General features: G+C 47.4%; 1 protein-coding gene across 2 annotated transcripts; it reads right to left on the bottom strand.

Moving 5' to 3' along the window:
- Window positions 1–7821: 7821 nt before the first annotated feature.
- On the bottom strand, window positions 7822–23005 carry MAPK13 (mitogen-activated protein kinase 13). Of its 2 annotated transcripts, none has more exons than XM_075521541.1 (12): window positions 22212–23005; window positions 18223–18352; window positions 17786–17844; window positions 16558–16666; window positions 15476–15505; window positions 14985–15032; window positions 13937–14051; window positions 13504–13575; window positions 12897–12976; window positions 12471–12549; window positions 10997–11173; window positions 7822–10640 (listed from the first exon to the last, which is right to left on the bottom strand). In XM_075521541.1, exons 1-12 carry the CDS (start codon window positions 22328–22330, stop codon window positions 10561–10563), a joined length of 1098 nt encoding a protein of 365 aa, XP_075377656.1. In that variant the 5' UTR covers window positions 22331–23005; the 3' UTR covers window positions 7822–10560. The 2 variants fall into 2 exon arrangements, with proteins under 2 accessions (XP_075377656.1, XP_075377657.1); XM_075521542.1 differs by having other exon boundaries at window positions 10997–11170.
- Window positions 23006–24151: the final 1146 nt, after the last annotated feature.

The following is a 24151-nucleotide window of genomic DNA, read 5'->3' as shown; positions in this document are numbered from 1 at the left end:
GAGGGGCCGCGGGCCGCTCCCGCCGCGCGGGGACCGAGCGGGGACGCGGGGGGAGGCCCACAGGCTGCGGCGCACCGGCCTCCCCCGGCTCCTTCCCGCCCGCCCGGTCACCTTCCCGCGACCCCGGCGCGGGGGTGTGTGAGGGAGGAGAGACCCCCTGAGGGAAGGGTGTCGCGGCCTCCCGCGCAGCGCTTTACCTGGCCGCCTCAGCGCGCCGCCGCCGCGGCGTTCTCCACCGTTGCCGCTGCCTCCTTTTTGGGGATTTTTTTTGTTTTCTTTTTTTTTTCCTTTTTTTTTTCCTTTTTTTTTTTTTTTAAATCCTCTCTTTCCGCCTCCCCCTCCCCTCCCCCCTGGGGCGGACGGGCTCACCCAGCCGGCGGCGGGAGGGGAGGGCACAAGATGTCGGCTCCGTCCGCTCCGGCTACCGCCGCCTCCTCAGCGCCGCCTCCTCATGCTGCTGCCGCCGCTGCTCCCGCCGCTGCCGCTCCGGCCCCGGTGCCGCTTCGCCCCCCACCACCCTCACCTCCCCCCCGCTCCCTCCCCCCCGGGGCCCCGCTCGCTCCAGCGCCCCCGCCGCTCCCGGTGCTGTGTGGAGGCGAAGAGGGGGAGCAGGGGACACACGCACAAGATGGAGGCGGCGGTGGCGGCGGCGGCGGCAGCAGCGTAGCCCGGCCGAGCGGCGAGGAAAGGCGGCAGCCAGCGGGCAGGCGGGGGAGGGGGCTGCCGCGCTTCGCTCCCCCCCGCGGGCAGGGACCGCCCGCCCCTCCCCGGTCCCTTCCCACCCCCGGGCCGCGCGGAGCGGGAGGCCTCCGGGGGCTGCGGGGTGACGGGAGGGAGGGGGGTGTCCCTCCGCGCTGGCCTCATGGCTGGGGGGCGGGGGCCGCTGCCGCCCGCCCCCCCCACCTCCGTGCCCGGCGAGGCGGAGAGGAGCGGCTGTCCGCGGAGCCGCGGCCTCCCGGCCCCCGCTTCTGCCTCCGGGCGGCCGGAGGGGGTCTGTCCCCCGCTCTTCCTCGGGCTGAGGGCTCGGGTACAGGCGTGGGGGTCCCTTCCTAGGCCGGTGCCTTGTCCCCGGGAGCCCCCAGGCCACTGGAGAGGGGCAGCTTGGATTTTTGCCCCAGGCTCATTGGGGTGCCTTCATCCTGCACCTGCTTTTTTGCAGGAGGCATGGGGTCCCCCGAAATGTGCAGGCGCATCGCCAGGTGACAGAGTCTGACCCAGCTGCACCCCCAGAGAGCCTGTAGCCTTGTCTCTGCCACCGTTAGCCCAAACAAGCAACATCAAACAAACGGTGGGAATAATAAGAGCCTGTATTTATTTTCTAGCGTGATACTTCAGGTCCAGATGGCCTCCTAACGTGTGGAGGTGTGACAGGGTGGAAGGACAGCAAGAGAGGGACCGAGAGGAATGAGCAAGCAAGAAGTTATGTTTGCAACTGAGATAAGTGGTGAGCTAGGAACTGCAGAGGCTCCTACACTTTTTTATAGAGTGTACCACATACTTGGGCATATGTACGCTCCACCTCCCACTCACGATCGTGCAGGGTATTGCATAATTTTACCGTCTGAATTTATAGAATTAACGGAACTGTTTTCAAAGGAAAAAATGAATGCTATTTTCCCTCATTTACAGTCCAACTATAGATCTTTTGTCTTTCAACGTACGTTAACTGTGGAATCTGAGAGCAGCCAGTCTCTGACAAGTCTGTTTTGCAAAGTACTCGGGTTGGACCAGGGCTTGTTGAAGCCTTAAAAGCATGGGAAAACATGTTATTTAATGCTGAACAGCCGTACATGTCAACCTCTAAGTACTCCTCTAAGCAGTCCTTTCTGTGTATATTTTTTAAAGAATCTACTGTTAACACATCTGAACTCAAAAATAAATGATGTGTTCTATTCTTGTCCTGCATGAAAAATAGCATATCAAAGATTTAGAAATAAAGTCCCAATACTCTTGCTGATTTACACAGGATCTCACCTAACCTCTAAAGAACTGCTGTGCAACAGCATGGTCCTATCCATGAAGGATAAAAAAACCCCCAAAAACAGGTGTTTCTGCTTCTGAGTTGAGTGTTGGGAAGACAGTTAAACAGTAAATGAAATCATATCAGTAACTGCTGAGCAACTTCACTGTCTCATTTTCCTTCTTCATGTGAGAACTTGATTTTAACAGCGGGTTTTATTTGAGTTTTTTTCCTAGCATTTTTGGTGTCTTTTTTTTTTTTTGAATATGACAAGCTTTTGCAAACTCTTTCATTTTGACGTCAGTTTTGAAACTCTCTACTCTTAGATTCGCACTGGAATTGGTTTATTATAATCACATTAGGTTCCAGTCTTGCAAAGATTTGCATACATGCTTAATATCAAGCATGTGAATAGCCCTGTTAAGTTCAGTAGAATGACTCGTGCACAAGGCGATGTACAGACATCTGCGAAGATTGGGGGCCATGTGTTAGAACATCAAAACAAGTTACCCATCATTTAGTTTTATACTAGAGCTGTGGAACTAACGTGGTATTTGAAAAAACATTCTGAACTTATCTCAGATCCCAGAGGCACAACTTAATTCAATTTCCTTGCTCTCCCAGTTTTTAAAGGGTGCAAGTTCAAAACCAGCGATGTCGCTTCAAATGAAAGCAGCAGCCAAGACAGCTCAAACAGAGCTGGGCACCTTCAATCTTATTATAATTTTTTTCCATCTTTATTCAAGTATACAAAACATACTTAAAACAGGGAGCAAATTATCATTTGGAACTGAGAACTGACCTTGTTCATTGATTCATTAAGCCTCAAAACCGAGTAATGTTTGTGCTTCAGCTGTTTGTTCTGTGGCCATTTTCTTCAGAATTGTTGAAATTAATGCAAGTGTTAAAAAGGACCTGTGCACATTAAAGGTTAAAAGCCTGATATCAAAGCAATTAGCCTCAGCTCCAGTTTATTTCAGCTGGATTTGCAAGTGCTCAGCTGCACAAAGACCCTAGTTTTGCGTGGAGTATATATAACCCTGTTCAGTCCCACTGACTTCAGAGAGGCAACGCAAGCACTCGGCACTGTCACCTCGGTGATGTTCTTTTTTTAATCTTAACATACAAATGATAGTTTTAAAACCCTTTTGCACGTGAAGTGTTCTGAAGGCAGATCTGAAATTATGGTTGATGGTGGAAGAATTTTTATTTTTCCAACCAAACTTGGTTAAAAGGAGTTAACTCACTCTCATTTAACAGGAAATCAATGAGGGTTGAAGATATATACTAACCTTTCAGTATTATTTAATAGAGCACAATCCGACAAGAAAGGAGTTATCCATCAGCCAAAGTGCTGACTGAATCAGTTGTGAAGCAGCACTTTGGCTGAACATTGCATTAAAAGCTGTATAAACCCGTGTGCTCAGAAAATGGCCTCGTAGAGAGAAGTGGGGCAAAACATCCCATACGCCACCTTCGCTCGGAAACTCTGACATTTTCACAGTGTAGTAATGCTGATGGCCTTGAACATAACTGCAATTAGCGCAGCGAGTGTTCATCCGTTTGGGGGAAAAACGAATTAGTACGGGGTATTTTGCTCTTCATTCAATCTTTCTCTTTCATGTCTTGTTTCTCTTAGTTGGGAAAAGAAAGCGAGCCATAATCATGTTACCAGCCAACACTCCGCTGACCCATGATATGGGGGACTGCAGAGGATTAGGAACGCTTTCCCTGGTTGCTTAGGCAAGAGTCAGACATGGAAATATGAAAAGGTATTACCATACAGTATCTCTGTAGAGTTCTCAGATGTGTTTATAATTGTCTATGTTTTTCTTCTCTCCCATTATCGCATACTTAAAACCTGAAAATTATTTGTTTAGTCTGCTACCTAGAATGTGAAAAGGTTAAATATGAAAACAGATTATTTTTCCTGTAGGACAAAATAAGCATATGGTTTTCTAAGAGGCTGTAGATATTTTCAAAGCTCTGCACTGAAAGGCTTCTAGGTGGTGTCCAAAACATGGTAAGTGTTGTGTCTCTGTTCAAAAACCCTGATAATGTTGTAGTGTCTCTTAAAAAAGAAAGAAAAAAAAAATCATTGCTTCATCTGCTTTTTCTTTCCCACTTACATCTGGAAGTGACTAATAAACATGTCCCATAAAGTTCCAACTTCACAGACCTAATTAGCCGTCAAAACTTACACAGAAAGATTGTTTATGATGAAGGCTTCACTTTCCAAATAAAAAAAAAAAAGAGCTTAGGTAATAAACTCAGAAATAAATGCAGGAATAACAAGTAAGTAGTATTTCAAGATAAACATCTGTATGTTATGTGAGACAGGCACAAAGAAATTGTATTCATATAAATTTTTATCATACATCCTTAATATAAACAGCAAACATATTTCTGACTGGCCTAATTTATGGAGTTCTGGATGTTCACTTAATGGCTGAGTGATTTCTATCACTCAATCTTGTATTTTTAAGTATGTAAACTATGCAAGGGGAAAAAACTGTAACGAAAGGAATGTACATCGATTACGTGTCAGTGTGGGTCATCTAATAGGCACACCTGCACCTCGGCTAAGATCATTGCTTCTTTGCCTAACAGTGTCTGTCAGGGTCATACACCCCCTGTTTCTTGTGCTGATTTTAAAGTATTTTAAGCCTTGGCCTGAGTCACTGGCTCTGTCGAGTAGGTGTTTTTCAAACTCCTTTCATGAAATGCGAATATGATTTTTTTTTTTCCTTCAAGTAGCTCATTCGTCTTCATTGAAACATGTCCTCAGATGCCGTACGAACACTAGGACAGTTGGTCTTTACAAACAGACACTGTCTTTCCACTACCAACCTGCTACATTTCCTGCTCTCTATTTTGGGTTCCTGGCTGGTACATACCACAAAAAACAAGTATGTGCACATCTCCAGGGTTCCTGGGCTTGCAGAGCACCAGCTCCCTGCATTTGTTAGGATATGGAGAATTGCAGAAGAAATAGTGCTTGGCTCCTGGACAGCGTGCTGAAGGGTCACTGTACAGGGTTGGTGGGTGAATTAATGAAACCAGAGCATGGAGCCCACACCCCAGCTGCTGAGATTGCTCTCGTCATTTCAGAGCATTCAGTGTAAGCTCACAAAAGAGAAAACCTACTGAGAAACCCAGGCCCTGAAACAGAAAATATTTTCTGAAAGTATACTCAGCAGAAAGACTCATAGTGAAGAAACTTTTCTACGTGCTATCCCTGAAGCAAGCAGGGCTAGCGTTCGTTCTCACTGACAGCAAAATCTGTGTACTCTGTTGTGTTCACGCTTGTTCTTCTTGCACCCATTCATATCAGAAGTCCACAGTGCCTCTCCCGTGCTCGTCCTCTGGTCAGACAGACAATTCCTGAAGGGCATCTCAGGTTATTTCTCTAAAGCTATGGAGGCTCCTTTTCACCTACCACTAGATTGATTGCTCAGTATGTTACTTTATCATGAAGAGGTTTTCTCCTTCAGCAAGCATTACAGAGAGCCAGCAAACTCCAACCCTCTTCAGGTCTGCCTATCCCCTTTTGAAAAGGGGCAAGATGATTAAAAAAAAAAAAAAAATCACACCTTAAATTCCCATTTAAAGTGGTTTATGAGTTCTGTCTGAACAGGTTCTTCACCTTAACAGATGAGTTTCTGAAAGAAAGCCCTGTACTCCAAAAGTCTCCATAGATATACTCGCCTTTTCTCTACAAGATTGAGCTTTTAAGACTTCTCTGCCTCTCTATGTCCATAGTTACGTATAGTCAGGAGGCCAGCCTGCCTCACCCACAGTCCTGAGACATCTCCCTGTGCGTTCGCACACACTCACCTGGATGATGACCCTCCGCTGCTAACCACCAAGCCTCATTTTACCAGGGCATAGGCAGCTCTAAACGTCTGCAGCTCTCCGAGATGGTTATGGCAGCTGCAGAGAGCTCCTCTCTGACCTCTGTTAAGGATTACGCAGTGGACATGGCAGCCAAGTCAGATGCCAGGCTCAAAAGGACAATATTTCAACTGCTGTTTGACCGATGCAGCTGGAACTTCTCCCTTCCGCTGTTCAAGGAAAATGCAGGTTGTCTCACACTTAGGAAGAAGACAGGATGGTCCCTTACTCTTATCAAGCTGGGGTTCTTCAAGACAGAGTCAGCAGGACACCACTGCATGTCCTCCAGCCCAGCTCTTTGGAGCGCTTTGTAACAAACACATTGAATTTCAAGGGAATTGAGGGAACATCACAACGGTTCTGTGCTCACTGTCCCTACCTAAGAGCGGAGTGAGGCAAAGGGCTTGTACATGGCCCAGAGAGATATAAGCCAAGAGAAACCGCATCTCATCAGCGCAGAGCATCTGTGCAGCTACAGCAGGATAACATCAACACCGTCATATCAAAAAGCTACAGTCACTGGAGGATTATCTCGAGTACTACACGGCACGAGGTGCAACAGAGAGACATCCAAGAAACACGACATCACCTTGTCCAGCTCCCAGTGGAGATGAGAGCTCAGAAAATTCTGGTAATGTTGCAGTTTTCCCTTATCTGAGGGCTGTACAGCAAAACCAGATATCACTTAAGGCAAAGAAGAAAATTAGAGAGTACTGAAGGCGTACATCCTGGCTAAACCAAACCAAAATGACTCAGCAGCCACAGAAGGGGTGGAGAGTTGAGAAATACTGCATGCATTACTGAGTTCATATACCTTCTCCACAAATACTTTTCTATAGCCCTGGGGACGGTGTGCTCCGAGCTCTCGCACAGAGGAGACATTTGTCTCTTGGCACATGTCCCTTGGGATGGACTTTGGAATGACCAGCTGAACCTGACCAACCGTAATAAGGAAGAAGATGCCAACTAAAAAGAGATATTTATGCTGCAGTCCAAAGGTGTTATCACAACTAACAGTCGCACCTGCCTAGCGTTGAACTATCTAGTGACTATATCAGTAAGCCGTGGATCTGCAGGTACACCAGAGTCAGCACAGGCTGAAAAAATTTCTGAAGATCCTGAGTAAATATTCAGGCTAACTTGTGCTGAGCTCCTTGCTGCTTCACAGACTGTGCTATTTAATACCGAGCTCAGTAGCTTAAAGCTAGTTCAGATACGCTTGCGTGAGCCACAGTCACACCTGTGGATTGCAGGGTGGGTCAGTGCATTGCCACTAGTGTACAGGAAAGGATTTGGGATGCGATTGCAGTAATTTAGAGATATTTGTAGTTTTTGCTGTCAACTGCAGGCAGAATACATTGGCAAGAGATCTTCAGAGCTGGACAGCTCTTTGGCAACCAAGCACCTGTAATTGTAGGGAGAAACTGTAGGTCTGAAACAGATCTATATTCACATACATACTTTTTACATCGTTTTACATCTGACAAACCTCTGTTACTGCTGGTGAGCCTTACACTTGATAGCTTCCCAGAACACCCCTGTGCAAAAGGCACTGATTGCGTAAGTCTGTGCTCCTGTTCAGACTCTGTCAGACCACAGAAGGTATTGAACCCAAGTGAATCATAGCTCCGTTACTGTTCAGGCTTTTCTCTGCACTAACATTAATATATAGGGACATGTAACCTATCCAGAGGTTTATCTGAGTCCATTCAAGAAAACTAACAATTTCCATCCATCAGCAACGCTGCAGGTAGATGTCTGATTAGAGAATCATTTTTTATAGATGGCTGTGCACTTGTATTCTGCTCAGCATATGACCAGCAGAAAATGAGGTCTTTTTTTGTAAGTTTCTCTATAAATTTCGGGTTAGCAATTAGCATTTCCAGGACTGTGATAATTAACCAGAGCAGTGTTTAAGGGAATATGTGACATCCTGATACACATTTAAAGATTTTTTTTTGTGGGAGTGAAGCATACTTATTCATATTTTGAGCAGGAATAAATAAAGGCCTGTCAGAAGAAAAAAAAAAAAATTCTATTCTGTAGCACTGCCGAGAGGGGATAAATAGCCCCCAAAGACCCCATTGTACTCTAGCAATTAACTGTTTAGCATATGGACAATGAGAACTTCCAAGCACAGAGGAGGAAGGGAAAAATTCTCAAAAAATACTGTCCAGTCTCCTGGACGTGACCTCAGATACCAGCGGTCCTAGCAGTTACGTTGCTTTAGAATAAGCCACACAAGCGCACAAGGGATGTATTTCAAAAGGACTAATGAGAGGTATTGTCTACAAGATCATCAAGATGAATTAGAAAGAGCACCAGGAATTTACATAACCAAAGTATCAGACTTTGAAACTACCTCGGAGCCCCCTTACTCCCCAAAGCCCTGCTCTTCCACATTCGATATCCTGAAGTATCCCACCCTGGGGATAAGTTACACTTGGTTTACTCTAAGCACGAGTATTTAGATGCTCATATGAGACCCAAACTCACCAAGGTAAGAACCTGCAGGCGCAGCTTTAATAACACCACAGTCACTTTCAGATTCCATTCGCTTATTTTGTTCTTGTAATTATTTTTCATCTCTGTTCTAATGGTAATAACATTTCTAGCAAACAGCCATGTACTTGAGTGGTGGCTTGGGACACACTGACGCATACGCATCAAAAATGCCAGGCTTCAGACAACAATCAGTATATCTCCAGTACATCAAATTACTTTAAATATCAAAACATACTTTTAAATTTGAATGACTTAGCATACTGTAGAACCGAAAGATGGAACCAGCTTTGCCTGGAGGGAGGATCCAGATGACTGGCTGGTTGGTCTGGGTTCATAAAACAACCTCCCTCTGTTTATGGGTTGTACTCTTCTTATCACGATGCTATCTGAACACCTTTCCAAAGCAATTAAATCCAGGTGAGTTCTCTGGATTTTCTCACATCATCCTACGTTTTTTCTTGTCCACATCCAGGAGCAAAAAAAAAAGATTATCGTGTTGTTTTTCGTCTCATATAAAACTCTATATCTACTAAAGAAACAGTGTCTTGGAGCAGGGCTGGGTGCAGCTGGCCGGGGCCATGCGCTCTCCCCAGCTGAGTGCCAGCAGCACTGAGCGTCCCACCCCTGTCACGCACAGGGACTCTGAGCATCTCAATTTCTTGTAGCTACCAAGAATTACTCACTAAACAAGTGAATGAATTAAAATTTGCATAGACAAATAAGAACCGCAAAACCTCACTCAAAGTGCAGTAAAGGCAATCTGTGAAGCTCTTATTCACAAGGATGTTTTCTAGCCTATAGTGATTTTTGTGAGATATTCTATTTAATAAGATTATCTTAGATGCAATTTATAATTATGCTGACTGAAGGAGCTAATCTGATACCAAGAAAGTAAGATATCCAAAATTATCTTCTGTGCTCACTGAGTTGAATTCAACACAGTTGAACTGTGTTCCTCTTTCTGCTAATGCTAGATTGTTCGCGCAACATTTTTATGCCCCCCCCCAATAGATGAACTTTTTGTTAGTTACTTTGAGAGCTGAGCCTTAGGACCGACAATTGACTATTTTCCAAACGATCGGTTTAAATGTCTCTTCATACTGAGGAACGAGCAGCCCTTAAAAGAGAACTGAAGCAGAGGATCCCTGGTTTAACTGATCCCACAGAGCAGAAGGAATGAGGATATAAGGGGTCACATCGCTGGGCTGTGTAAGGAAGCACCAGCCCTGCTGACAGATAAAGGCAGCCTGGAGCAGGCAGGGCGACTCCAGGGAGAGCGTGCCCAGCGAGAGATAAGCGTGGCGAAGAGAGAACGGTTGGGGAAACCAGGCTGAGCAGAAAGAAGGGGCAGCAGGACTGTTTGATGATAACCCAGCTCCTTGGGATACACCGTCTATCAATGTGGGAAAGTGGCCTTGAATTCCCAGGATATGTTTGCAGCTAGCCGTGAGGAGACGACAGCACTGGTCAAAACCCAGGGAATGAAATAAGCAGAGGAAGGGAAAAAAAAAAAAAAAAAAAAAAAAAAAAAAAAAAGAGGCAGCGGCTGTCTGGAGGGGGAAACACCCTAGCAGGGAGTTATGTGTATAGCAAGAGTTTGGAGCTGCTCTGAACACAATCCCATGATCGACTGGATTCCCGTTGTGTCCTGGAGCCGACACCGTCCCAGCAACCTCACTGTGCTGGGTGCTGTTTGACCACTCAGGAAAGGCGACACACTCAGAGCTAGATTGGATAAAGTCTTGTTACGCTGAATTTCACTATTTCTGATTATTTTGCTTGGGACTCACTTCCCAGACAATTTTACTCTTTTCTTTAGCTTATCCGTAATTAAAGTACTAAAACCTGTGCTTGGAAAGGCTAATGAGAAGGGAGCAATGAAACCCCTGCTCTCTCAAGTTGACAAATATGAAAAGAAAAAAAACCAAACCAAAACCAAACCAAAAAAACCCCCAAACACCAGATAAAATTCTCCCACTTAAAAGTTTCAATGCAAATATATTTATCTTTTGTGTTGAAAACTGTTTGGGGTGCTTCCCCCTTTAGTAGAACAAGGTCCAATGCCCACAGCATGGTGTCGTCTTTGTGTTTGCACACAGCGAAGTCCCACAGGCCAAACGATGGCCACCAGCAAGGCAGCGTGGAGTAAATCCGATCCGTCATCCAGGAGAAGTGAATCCCAGCCACGGCCGCACTGGTCACTATAATGACATCCCACTTCGTTTCTTTGAGTCCTTCCGTGCAATGGGACTGAAGGACAAGATCTCCTTGTAAATATGCTCTTGAAAAACAGAACAAAATAATCGTGAATATCACTAGCATGTGCGATTTTAGAGGACAGAAATGGAAGTTTGACTGTTATACGTGCAGAGAGGAGGTATTCAGCAGAGAGGATACGGCAGGTACAAGCCGGGAGGAGGAGACAGAAAGCAGAGAGGCAAAAAAAAAAGAGTCTGCCTGAAGAGACGGAGGGATCTTTGCTGAATGCAAAAAAGCAAGAGCAAGGAAAGGGAGATGTGCACGATCATCGAGGCACCAGCAGGCAATCGCAGCCTTACTCAGCATGTGCACAGGAAAGAGAGAGAGGCAGGAAAGTCCCGTGCTAGACAGGGACTTCAAAGAAGATAAACTTCTTACTTCTCCATTCATCTATCGAAAGCTTTTCATGTTCCAGAGAATCATCATAGGACTGTTGTGCTTCCGTCTCCTCCTCGATGTCTCGGAACTGCTCAAAATAGGGGTGAGCCAACGCCTCCGTCGCTGTAAGGCGCTTTTCCACATCCAGCTGCAACATCTTGTCAAGCAGGTCCACTGCTGTAGGAGAAGACAGGGACAGGGCTAAGCAAGGTGCAATGGAGAAGAGGCGTCCTGTGCATGAACCCTGCAAGTCATGGGCCTAGTGTTTCCAGTACTACATCTCCAAACCTGAAAATGAAAGAGATTCCTCAACCTGGCCAAGGTAGCTTGGAGCTCCTGTCAGTGGGGATGAAAAACCTGCCCGCCAGCAGCCTCAGGGAGCTCTTGCTAACAGAAGTGGAGGTGTAAATTGTGCAGAAATAACAAATTAGTCTTAAATAAGCCTTGCTGCATGGAGGGGGCTGCAAGAACTTAAACAGTGAGCCAGTAACTTCAAGATATTTTTCAGTTTTAATCATTTGCTCTCACTCTGACCCCCGCAACTCAAAGTAGTCTTAGCATGAGTAATCTATATAGAAATCTATACATCCCTGGTAAACAGGAAGGCAGGAAACTCAGATACTGACGAGTCTGTCAGCCTCGCTCCCTCTTGGTTTTAACAGCTTAATGCTTTCTTTCAGCTTTTAGAAGAGAGTTTTGCTCGCTCTCACCTCTAATCTACTTGGGAAAAGAGCTCCTGTAAGAGATCAGGTTTTTACCCTGAAAATTGCACATTTCAGCTGCCGTTAAGTATTGATAGATCCAGGTGTTCAACAAACAGCTATGATCTAAGCTGTACTCAAAAAAAAGTAAAAATAAAATTACTGGAGTGGACTCTGGGGCTCTCTTAGCACTTTATCAAAACCTATGTTACCTTAGATGTGGGGCTGGGAAATAATAATGAAAAAAGAAGAGCTGGTTTGTTTATCTAAACACTACTGATCATAATATCACCTGCTTGGTTACAAGCAACAACCTCAGGAAGCCAATATCAGCCAAAATTCATCCCAGCTGTCATACCAAGTGCCACTGATAGATGCAAATGTCCTAATCCTGTAATTTGCATCCCACAACCTAGACATCCTGTTATATCCAGCACCTGCTCTCTTCTGGCTTGTTGATACAAGAGTCAGAAGTTTCTCTCTTCCTTAAAGGTTGTATGTTACAGGCCATGTAATTTGAAAATTAAATAAAAAAATAGAAATATCAAGTAAATGGCCGAGAACAGCAGAACATTGCCATTCTAATGCCAATAAAGAACATTTTTGCTTTTAATTCATACATATTTGCCCTGGGGAGGGGCAGGGGCACAACCTGCAAGGGAGGAAGTAGCAAGAAGTTATGAGAAAGAGGAGAAAGAAAAATCGCAGCTGTGGCGGTCAGCCTGCCTCCTTTCCAGCTGTGAACTCGTGAGAAGTGCTGGAGGATTACTTACCCTGTGGATTGGCTTTGGGGAAAAGCACAGACAAATCCTTCTTGGGGATTTTAGGAAGCGACTTGATATAACTCTTAGCCTGAAAGAGAAAGGAAAGCACAGACATTTACTGCACGTGCACAAGTGCCTGGGGGCTGGGAAATACAGCTCTCGAGTCTCATGGCTCAGATGAGCAAAGGCAAATGAAGAGAGCAGCAAATGTCACATTTCAGTGACCAGTTGGCAAGGAACTGTTTCTATCAGTTGAGATACAGAAATATTCCTGCTTTAAGGGCCAAACTGGAGAACAGATCTTCCTTGCCCAGGGGGAAGACTGCTGTCGCTCCTCTTCTCTGCTGCTGTAGAAGCAGCACCTCTCCCATCTCAAAGACACAGCCGAGTTAACCTCTCCCCACCATGACCTGAATCCACAGTGAACCTCCTTACCGCTTTGTCCTCCAGCTTCTCCACGAAGTCTTCTCCTGGATGCCCCGTTACTTTCAGGATCTGAGTCAGTTGATCTAGGTCTGGCAGGCTGCGTTAAAGATCACCCGTCTAGGAGCGAGCCCTGGACACCACCCAACAGCTCAGCCTGCGGGCTGGGTGCAGAAGAGCCCAAGGACCCGTGGGAGCTACGAGTAGGTTATGATACAAACCCAACAGAGCCACACAAGTAGAGACTCATTAGACTGGCAAGGAGAGCTCCAAGGCTCTCTTCCCGGGATGCCGTTTTCATCAATGGATAATTTTGCTGGCACAACTCTGCCAGGGCACGTGCCCCTAGGTTTGGGGATGGAGCTGTGGCCACGCAAAGTTAGACTGCTGATGTAGAACGCACGCGGCCAGCACAGAGGTGTATTTCTAAGGGTGGCTTGGCCCCATCCGATCTTCTCTCTTTTTTTCTCACCAAAAAGACCCACTGGTCTCTGCAATTACCTCCTGGTAAACCAGACTGACACCTATTTCTCTCAGTAGCCTCATTCATAAAAGCCCTTTCACACATGCCAAGAATTATTTACCCCTCCCAGGGAAAAGGTTCAGCTTGAAAGGATACAGTCTTTTCCTTTAAACAGTGTTTTCCCAGTCAGCATTTCTGCCATGATGCAGCCAATAGACCAGATATCCACTGTTCAAAGACAAAAAGGAGAAAAAGAAAATTAAAAAAAAAAAGGACAGTAAAAAGGAAGCAATGATTGCTGGGGCTGTTGCTTGCTTTGTTGCTTGCAGCAGGCACTGATTCAAATTTCATTCCCATTTTCCACCCTCCCCTGTTGTTTCTATGCTGCTAAAGTCTCTGCTTTCATAATTTCCCGCAGGCACTAGCTTTGGGAGTTGTGCAACAGCTCTGGGACTCGCTCTGCTCCAGGGGACACTGATGATAAAGAAGAAAAACATCTGGAGGATTACGTGAGATTTGACCCAGGCGTGACAGCGGGATCCCCGGGCTTGTCACCGGACAGTCACACCACTGAAGCAAGGCAGCTCACCTGTCTGGTTGTAATGCATCCAGTTCAGAATGACTTCTGGGGCTCTGTACCAGCGCGTAACCACGTAGCCGGTCATTTCAGCATCAGCGTGTCTGGCCAAGCCAAAATCCAAGATCTGCAGTTCACCAAAGGAAGAGAGAAGGAAGGGCAGGAAAGAAGAGAAATCCTATGGGCAAGTAAGAATCTACTTCTAAGAGGAAACGAAGCAGATCCAATCAGATAATAACAAAGCTCCAACTACACCACAGCCACCCACAGGACGGTTCAAAGAACTAACAGGTTTGTCTTAATTCCACTGTAAATTGCAAGCCGGCTGCAAAACCAGTTGTTGTGTGAAGACCCTGCCAAAAGGCTCAGTGCTGTGTGCTACCTGGAAGGTCATTTCCTTTCTTGAAGCTTAAGTTTCAACTCGATGAGCTTTATTTAATTGCTTTGTTCTATAACCTGGCGGCAAAGGCATGCTCCCAGGCCACCACGACTCACCCTTTCCTATAAAAACACCTTGCAGCTGACAGGGGATGGCCTCTCCCTCAATACTGGAGGTGAGCATAGCTTGACCCAACCTTTGCAGGCAAGGAAGCCATTCCCTGTAATATACATTCCAGCGAATGCAAGCTAGAGCACCACACCAGCAAGCTGCAAGCAAACCCTTCAGAGCAATACTGAAAATAACTTTGTCTGGAATCACAACCATCACGCTGATGAGAACCAAAGGGTAACTGGGGTTGAATCCAGTTATCCTTCAGGGATCGCTCACCCAACGCAACTATTGCTCAGCAGCATTGAATTTGTTTAGGAAGTCGTTACGAACTGCCATGCTGCAGGAATTTCGGGGACAGGATGTTCATTCCAAGTCTTGGGCCCTGATTCAGCAAGTTACATCAGCAGGTGAGTATTTCCCACTGCCTGCAACTGCCAAGTAATGAAACGCCTTGAATTGAGTCTCGGAAGGCAAGAGGAAACATGACTGTGCCGAATTCCTGCTGGCAGAGCAGTTCCTCCACGATCTGATATGCTACGTGCTACAAAGGGGTGCTTTTCCACCTACCTTTAGCTGACAGTCTTCGTTCACAGCCAGGTTGCCTGGCTTCAGGTCCTACAACAGACAAGAGCAGAATAATTAATAAGGATGTTTTGATTTGCAACGCATCAACGTGAGCCTCAGCCAAACCTCTGCTTGCCTTTGATGGGATCCCATAACATCCCGAGTCCAGTATGGATCCAGCAAAGACACCATGCCTGCTATACTGTACGGCTTTAGATTACTATTTTTTTTTTCTGAAACAGTTTTAGTTCAAAAAGCATCATAAAATGCTTCACAGCTCATCAGAAAAATACAGCATTTCCTCAAAATGCTGCACAAATGAGCAAATCTAAACACATACAGGGTGTAGGAGGGAAAGGAGGGAGGACGCTAGAGGGACCTTCGAGCAGACAAGGCTATTAGTGAAACGATGGTTAGGAATTTATTAACTTTACGATCAAGCTGTGTTTCTCCTAAACAGACAAAAATCAGAGTAACAGCGCACATGAACTTACCCTGTGGATGATGCCGGCTGAATGAATATACTGCAAGAAAAAGAGAAGCCACGTGATCACCAGCAGACAAGACTTTCTGTTCTCCAGCAGAGAAACAAGAGCTACAAACAAGACCTTGCTGACAACACAACTCTGCAGCCTGCTGCAGGCCCCCGGCCCCAGGGCAGCACTTTGAAAAGAAATCTCCACACTGAATTTCTGACAGTATTTGCAATTATATTGCCAGTCTAAAGAAAAGGCATAGAGCAGAAGAGGAGGTAGAGAGCAATAGTTCCTTACAGCGAATAAACTAATAGCTTCAAACTATCAAAGGATTACAGGTAGGAACATGGTCAGTAGACAACATGAAAACTTTGTTGGTTTGGGTGTTAAGCTATGTGAAAAAAAAAAATCTCATAATTAAAACACAAAATTGGAAATCAGTTGCAAAAACTGACTACGTGGCTTTTATCACACCGGTTAAACCTTCTGTGTGTTCTTCCCCTCCTTATTTAAACTCAAGATAACAGTGATCTGGGGGAAGGTGTTATTAAGGTGAACTCATTAATGCCTGTAAGCCACTGCTCTGACTCCAGGTGAAGGATTTGAGGGCAGCATTAAGACATTGCCTCTACATCTCAGGGTTTGCAGTGATTGCCTTCCGCTCTCTCAAAGCCAGTTAAAGCAGCATATTCCTTCCTTATTCTACTGAAGAGAAAATAATTCCCTCTCTCTTCTCCCGCAAGAGCCTCTGTTAGGATTTCAGCAGAAGCTCCCTTTGCTACCAGCCTCTTCCTTTCTACACAGAGTTTTGCTAAGGGTTGGGGCAAGTCAAAGAGTGACACAACCGCTGCCACAGAAAAACCATCGCAAGGTCTATGACTGCTGATTGCTTCAATACCCGATTGATGTGAATGAGCAGTCATTTGGATTGATGTGTGCTGGAACAAGAGTAGTTCAACAGCAAGTATCTGTTCTCAGGGGATGCCATAAACCCCCAAATCTTCCCTTACAGTGTTGGAAGGGGGTTTTGTTATGGTCAACCCAGAGGTGACGTGTAGAGGAGACATGGGGAGATACTAAACTCCTCCAGACCCACCTACCTTCAGCCCTTTCAGCATTTGGTAGACCAGGTACTGGATCTTTTCATCACTGAATTCATGTCCCATGATCTTTTGTAAATCTGTCCGCATGTATGGCATCACCAGGTAGCTAAAAGGCAGTAAGACAAGGCCCTGAGTCTAGAAGAAAAACATAGGGAACCAGGCTAGCCTTGTTCTCACTTGTTTTTTTCCTATGGCTTTGTAACTTACTGTAACTGAAACAAGTTATTGTGACGCTGTTCCTGGCTAACTAGCATAGGCTGCAGTGATGCTGGGATTTTGACTTGCTCTGAAAATTGCCCTTTCTCCTCCCCTCAAATCAGATATCTGACGTCAAGTAAGAACAAGGATCTTCCAAACTTTACCAATCCTGAATTAGTTTACTTTAGACCTCAAGTGATACTCAATTCTGGACGGCTTTACACCACCTGGAAGCTGAAACATCTTGCACAGCTTTAAAGAGTCTTGCAAAACCGCTGCATTGGCTCCCAAATTTATCTTTGTTATGTTCTCCAGCCCTGCCTCGGAAGACAACATCTAGCTTCCTTCAGTCATTGGCCTGCCTGCTGAGACTGCTAATTAGTTGACGGTCTTCCAGCAGAAACTGCTCTGAGAACCTTCACACACTTTTCCTGCAGGCTGCTAAATACCCAGCCATCAGCCAGAAACCCAAACCCAGGCGTACGCTGCTCGTGCCTAAGGGTGGGGAAGGGAAAACGACTCATTCAACCTGACCATCAACACTGACAGAAATGCCAAAAACAAACAAAAAAACCCAACAAAAAAAACCCCACAACAGTCAGAATCGAGATGAAAAGAAAGCCAGATTTTTAAAATTCCCAGTTTAATTACCCCAGGGCCTGATGAAGAATACTCTTCCCATTCCAAGTGCAGCCTCTTAGCTCAGCAGTCACACAGGCAGTGCGTTAGCAAGTCATGCTACATGTGACACCATGGAATGTAATGCCTCTTCGTTACATACGTTGGTCCTTATGTACTGTGAGCATGGCATGGGAACTGTTTATGTATTCTGGGTGTTTTAGCCACGGGAACTGACTTGTGCTTTTGATTCTCCTTGTTATTTGGGGATGTCTGGCTTTAGTCTGGCCCCTTTTCAACTCAGTCTGTTGGGCTGCACCTCAACCTCATCCATTACCCTGCTGCTAAGTCCCAGGCGTCTTGGGCAATGGCAGAGTCTAGACAGAGGGAACGCAAACTCCGAACTTACAAGTCCTGGAATCCCTGGTAGGAGGCAGCGGAGGTGAAGACATCAAGCAGCCCAATGACCTGATGGAGAAGAGAAGTCCACCTTTAAACCTGGAAAGCATTTGCTGTGCACGTGGGACTCGGGTAGCAGCTCTCCAACGGCACACGTACATGGGTGAGCACAGAGAACTCCATCTGAGGAATCCGAGGACTCCTCGCTATGCTGCGCAGCTGCTTTTCCTCTTACTAATACACGGGAGCACCCATTACACATCTGCTTCAGCCTGGTGCCAACTGGGCACAGCAGACAGGCAGCAGTTAAACCCCAAGACTGCCTGCATGTGTCAAATGTCAGGACCTCTCAATTAAAATAGAGGTGATGCCACCAGAAAGGACTTGCTCCCAGATGGCAAGAAAACCCTCTTCTTTCATCAGGAATGGAGAGAAATGAGTACTTACGTTCTCATGTTGCATGTGCTTCAACAGCATGAGCTCTCTGTACGCTCTCTTGGCAAAGATCTCCGACTGGAACGGGCGGCAGAGCTTCTTGATAGCCACTTTCTCCCCTGTCTTCTTGTCTATGGCTGAACTGCGGCAGACAAATAAAACCCAGTTCTGACATTGAAAAATTTGTTAAAACATACTGCCAATACCAAAGGTCTTCTCCTAGAGAAGAGCTAATTCTGGAGCTCGCAGAACAGCAGCAAAGGCCCCTTGAGAAACCCAGTGGAGCTCTGCACACACAGATGTTACCCTGTATGACTTTGGGCAGCAGACCACAGCCCGTGCTCTTTGGAGGACTAGGTGGGATACCGAGCAAAGTATTAGTGGCTCGTCTTTATCCCCCTTAACCTGCAGAAACAAGCTGGAGCTAACAGAGCCGTGAGAAGAGGGAAACACAAATGGCTAAAGGTCAGGATTAGTTCTAACTCTGCCTTCTCCTTCCCTAACGCATGGAGATGGGGGAATAAAGCAATTTCTGCTTTGCCATCTGCTTGGAGGTTGTTGTCTTTTAAGGTACGTCAGCCGCCTTCGCTGTATTCTGGAGCAGACAGCGGATGCCACGCACTGAAAATACAGGCTGCTCAATGAATTCTCCTGCATTTAGGATCTTTGATGCTATACGTATGCTTCTGTGTAAAAGCAGGTCTGGCTGAAAATGAGAGTCTTTTATAAAGCTAATGAAAACATGGTACAACAGCCGTCGCTGGAGACGTGACATGTTATTCCCTCTGGTAACGTTTATCGTTTGTGGCGGGATAGGGTGATCCCGCAACACTTTCTCTGCTTCTGGAGGCTCTTTGATCAGGCCCCAGGTTTCACCAGATAAGAAGCGGGGAGGGAGGTCCTCAGGCAGAGATAGCTGTAATTCGGGATTCTCAGTGGTGTTTTCCAGGGGGGGGTCTCAGTGCACCCCATTACACATTGGTGCCTCAGCCCTTCCTTGACCCCTCCAAGAGGCAAACAGATGAAGAAAGAGTTTCCCCTGCCAAATCACGCTGTGGGTTTCCAGAGCAGTTCTACTTTGTAAATCCTTATCTCCTGGGGAAGCGGAAGGGCTGTAAATCAGCACGTTCAGTCCCACGGCTGCTAGCTGCACAGGGTAACTGAGCCCACGTGAACGCTGGCATTAGCACTTTTCCTGCATCCTCCAGCCTCGCACAGACACACTTCCCCTGCTTCCTTCTCCAAAGGGACGCGTGATTCACCCCACCACGGTCCCTGACTACCAGGCTCCAGCCACTGCTCCTTCCTCGAGGCTCTCGGAGGACCCGAGACAGGGAGGGGCAGGTACCATAAAACTGTAAAGCAATGTTACTGCGACCTCCAGGGCCATCACTCAGAGGCAAGACTTCATAAATAAACAGGGAAATGCCTTCTGTAATAACGCAATCCAATGGTGCATTTTGCTGGGTTTAGGGCTGATCACATTAGGAGAGGTGGGAATATCCCGCTCCGCGTGGCTTTCCCTTCGGTTCAATGCTGAGGAGGGGTTATCAGTTCCTTGCTGCAAGTCTTGGAAGTCTCTTGCACAGCTTTCTCCGAGCGTCAGCCACAAGCGATCAGTCGTGGCGTCCTCTGGCAGTCTGGGCTATCAACAGCTCTCATCACCCTCCCCAATACCATCGGGCAATCTTCCCGCTCTTGGCCACGAAGGTCCCTTCCAGTTGCTCTAAGTTGTGCATGACGAGAGCAAAAAACATCCTTTGGGAGCTTCGGTATGACGGCGATTTTGTCAACGCATTCAGCTGGGAAAAGCAAAGGAAGCGCAGGAACAGCTACACGAGGCAGCTTCAGCACCGAAGATGCCATAGGGTATCTTAGGAGGACAGTGAAGAGTTGTCTCAGTTTCAGGACTTCAGCAGGTGTCGGCAGAGGGTAAAGTTTTCTGAGGAGCCAGGGAAGTAAGAGGAAGGAGCTCGGACCACATAGCCAAGCAGCTTCTGCAGAATTCAAGGCAGATTTCCTAATCTGAGGGTGCATGTTCTTACCTGCCTTCCCAGCTGCTGGCCTACAGAGCACCTAACCCCACCACTCAACACAGGAGAGTTGGGGTGATGGAGCTTCAGCCTGCCCAGCACAGACAGCATTACTTTCACCCTCGCCATGAGGCACAGCTAAGAGTTAATTCGGCTGACACAGCTGGGAGAGCCCACCATGTTCTTTCCAGCACAGGTTTAATGAACAGCTGAAGTTTGGGATGACACCGGGCAGGCTGAGCTGTGTCCCTGCCTCGGCTGGCTGAGATTGGCAAGACCAGAATCGGAGGGGTCAGAAGACTCTTCTTCTTCAATTATATTCAGCTGGAAGCCAAATCACTACAGATTTTGGCAGAATTAATGAGGGAAGAAAGACATCTTTGCTGTTTTTCCCGAGTTAGTTTCTCAGCTGCTCAAGGAGGTGTAAAAGCCAGCAGCTCCGAGTAACACTGCGATAGGAAAGCTTCCCAGCAATTCCCAGCAGAGGACAGCAAATCCCAACTCCACAGGCTTCCACCCCTGCTTTGTACAGGAATCGGCACCAAACCCTCCCTGCTGGGCACTGTCCGAGGGATGCCACCGCCCCCGGGCCCGGGGCTGCTTTAACACCCATCCCTCCCTCTGAGAGCAGCCGAGACTTTCACAGGGACCAGTAAAAGATTTGTCTTATTGTTGTTTGGTTTTTTCTGGTGGGCGAGGAAACTTTGCAAGGATTTCCCTCTTCCCATTTTTGTCCTTTCTTTATTTGCTTTTAGTCTTCCTGCTTTCCTTTATGATAAAAACCAGAAAACACTGTAGAAATATATTAAAAAAAAATATAAAGTTTAGTCTTGCCTAATTTTGCAGGACTCATTTAAGCATCTCAGAAGCTTAAATGCAGCTGGCCAGCGAAGTGGGGAAAGGAAACACTGGGTGCCTCTTTGTAAATCGGCAGCCAGGGGACAAGGACAGAACCTGGGAGCCAGGGCTCCTGGATCCGCGCCGACAGCCGGCAGATAGACTTTGCCCAACACCTACAAAAGGGGACACACCTTTTTTTTTTTTTTTTTTTTTAGCTCGGTATGTTATGAAACAAGGGCTCTGTTCAGATCCTATCAATGGGCTGCTTCATGGTCAACCTTTCAAAAAGTCGCCCGTCTCCTCTGGTTCGCCAACGTAAACCTAACAAGATCTGACTTCTGCTTGCTCTCGCTACAGGCACCTTTGCCCAACTGATTAATTAACAGCAGCTCGTGCTGCTCTCTTGTAGGCTGAGGATTATCATCAGCCAGGAAGGAAGTCCCACTCTGTTACTGATCCTGGTTTACAATCATTTCTATCTATTTTATGATTTCAAGCTGGAAGCCGTATCAAGGTGGGGGTCATATTGTCCAGCTCCTTTCCCCAGGCAGCCCAGCATCAGCTGCCTCGGACTAAGCAGCCGGGACACGCTGCAGCCACCCCTCTCCCCCACGAGTCGGTGCTTTGTTCCAGCACCCAGCTCTCTTACCATTTACAAACTGCTTTCAGACACCCAGGTATTTTCCCCCCCCCTTTGCTGCCAGCCAGAAATCCTCCCTTAATGCAAGCTCAACATCAAGGCAGCTCAAAAGCCACCTCACCCCCAACATCGAGGTGACACCCCAAGCTGCCTCACTGCACCTGGCAGCCCTGCCTACCTGGTCCTCCAGCCGCTGCCTAGGGATGCCCGCCAAGGCGAGCTCGGGTGGGAAACTTTCCCCTCTCGGCCCACCCAGGGCGACCACAGGAGGAAACCTCTCTCTCTCTCTCTCTCTTCAAGCGACCAAGTCTCCGACCCGCTGCCCGTGCCGGAGCAGGAGGCAAACTGCCTTCATCACACATGCAAATGGCCTTTCCTAATGGAGGGGTGCCGGCAGGCACCTCCTCGTTTCCCCCCCGGCGTGAAACTTTAAACACCCCCAACTCGCCCCTCGCTGCTGCCCGCGGTGCAGGCAGGACCCCACTCACCACACCGAGCCGTAGGCTCCGGACCCCACGGGGTGGAGGGACGTGTATCTCCTGGGCAGCTCCCAGAGGGTTTTGTTCACCTCCTGTCTGTAAAAGCCTCTTCTCCTTGCGATGTTCATCGCCCGGCGGGTGCGGGACTGCCACCCCCCCAGAGTACTGCAGTACGGGAGGGCTTCTGGGGCGAGAGCGGGACAGCGAGGCCTCCTGCGCTGGTAAAAAAAGGCTCTAGCGAGTTTCCTTCTCTGTTTTCAGCTGTTGCGAGCGTGAAGGGACATGTCTTTGGGCCCTCCTCCCTCCGCCTCCACATTGGCGGAGGTGAGGCATCAGGCTTCCCGACACGCCTCGGTCTTGTACAGGTGCCTCTGGACTCTGCTAGAGGAGCCGAGCACCCGGCCCCGCGGCAGGCACACCTCCGGGAGCCCCGCCGTCACCTACAGCTCTTGCTCTCCTGTTTCCACCGGACCACCAGCGGAGAAATGTCCTCGTGGGGCTCGGAGGGGGCCTCGTGAAATCCCTGCTCTGAACAAGCGGATGAGTAAGGACTTGTCGAGCCGGGGAATCTGGGGGACAAGCCACAGCGCCTCGTCAGACAAGCAAGGACATTCTTCTTTCCAGCCGATGAAGGACAGCTCCAGGCTCGTGACGAAGGACACCAGGGTGTTACATCCACAGAAGAGCAAGGAAGCGATGGTGATTTTCTCCCAAGCCTGGTTTCCCAGCACATCAGGGATGTGGTGAAAGCAGGCTGAGGGTCTCCACCCTCGTCCAGGTGGCTGCAGCGAGGAGGTTCAGGAGCAGCCGCGAGATGGGACCACCCTGAGAACTCTTCATGCCCCAGGCTTTGCTGGGTCTGGTTTCATCTCCTGCAGCGGGTCTAACCCCCTTCTCGGGTCTTCTTGGACAGCGCAAAGCCCACATTCGCTGCTGTGGCTACCGGTACCACACCAGACCGGCAAACCCAGCCTGCGAGAAGGTCCGTTCCTGGTAAGCAGAGAACACCTCGACATTCTGCTCCGACTTTAGGAGGCTCAGGTGGGGCTCCCACACAGGAGGTAGGTGCATCCTCCATACTTTCCAAAGGAAGTGACTAAGCTGCGCCTTAACGAGCCAGCCCAGCTGCTTGCACTGTGCTCTACCCCACCAGCCCTCAACCCTGCCCGTAGCCTAATCCGCAAACGTGTCCCCGTTCCGAGCACGTCTGCGCAGCAGGATTAGAGCCAAAGTTACCTGATAAATAGGAATTGCTGAAAAAGCACCGTCAGGGTTTTAGGAAAGACTCGTGTTACCTGCTTACAGGCAACCGCTGCGATACATATTAACGTTGGCCCTTACGTCCTTCAAACAGCCACGGTAAAGTCTGCTGTTTTATGGAACAGAAACTAGGGACGAGGTGCTATAGACATTTTTTATCCTTGCTTATGTATATACATGTAAATAAGCCCTGGCTATAGCAACAGCAGAGTCAGGAAATACACCAACAACTGGCTCGGTTCTATAAATACATCTGTGAGCAAGAGGTGTTACAGCAAAAACTCCTGGTACATAAGCAAACGTGTAACTCGTCATTTTATGAACTCTTGCTCAACTACGCGTGCACACGCAGGTAATCAGCGCACAATTAAGGAGCTCTAAATATCTAGGGCATGTCTTGGCTTCGAAAGATGAATTAATTCAAGTGAGCGATTCAAATCCAATAGGAAACCTTGAGTTCAGTAACTTGATTTTGTAGGTGTAGTTTATTTTTTGCCCCAATTCAATTCTCACTAATTTTAGGGGGGTTTTTTTTGCTAACCAGGATGTATTGTAACTGAGCTCATTCAGGAATCGCGTATCTTGGTTTGGTGGATTTTTTTTTTCCCTCCCAGAACACAATAAATGACAGGTCCTGTTCAGGCTCTTTCCCCTCTCCTCTCAGTTTTGTACCAAGGCAAGCAGAAGGT

This window comes from Mycteria americana, chromosome 20, assembly GCF_035582795.1.
Source record: "Mycteria americana isolate JAX WOST 10 ecotype Jacksonville Zoo and Gardens chromosome 20, USCA_MyAme_1.0, whole genome shotgun sequence".
Classification (NCBI taxonomy): domain Eukaryota; kingdom Metazoa; phylum Chordata; class Aves; order Ciconiiformes; family Ciconiidae; genus Mycteria; species Mycteria americana.
This window is presented reverse-complemented; position numbering and strand designations above follow the sequence as displayed.

Coding starts and splice junctions, on each gene's coding strand:
- MAPK13 (XM_075521541.1), bottom strand. CDS start 22,330: ATGAACATCGCAAGGAGAAGAGGCTTTTACAGACAGGAGGTGAACAAA. Junction 18,353..22,211: donor GGAGCCTACGGCTCGGTGTG/GTGAGTGGGGTC, acceptor TGTCTGCCGCAG/TTCAGCCATAGACAAGAAGA. Junction 14,052..14,984: donor ACGAAGACTGTCAGCTAAAG/GTAGGTGGAAAA, acceptor GGTGAACTGCAG/ATCTTGGATTTTGGCTTGGC.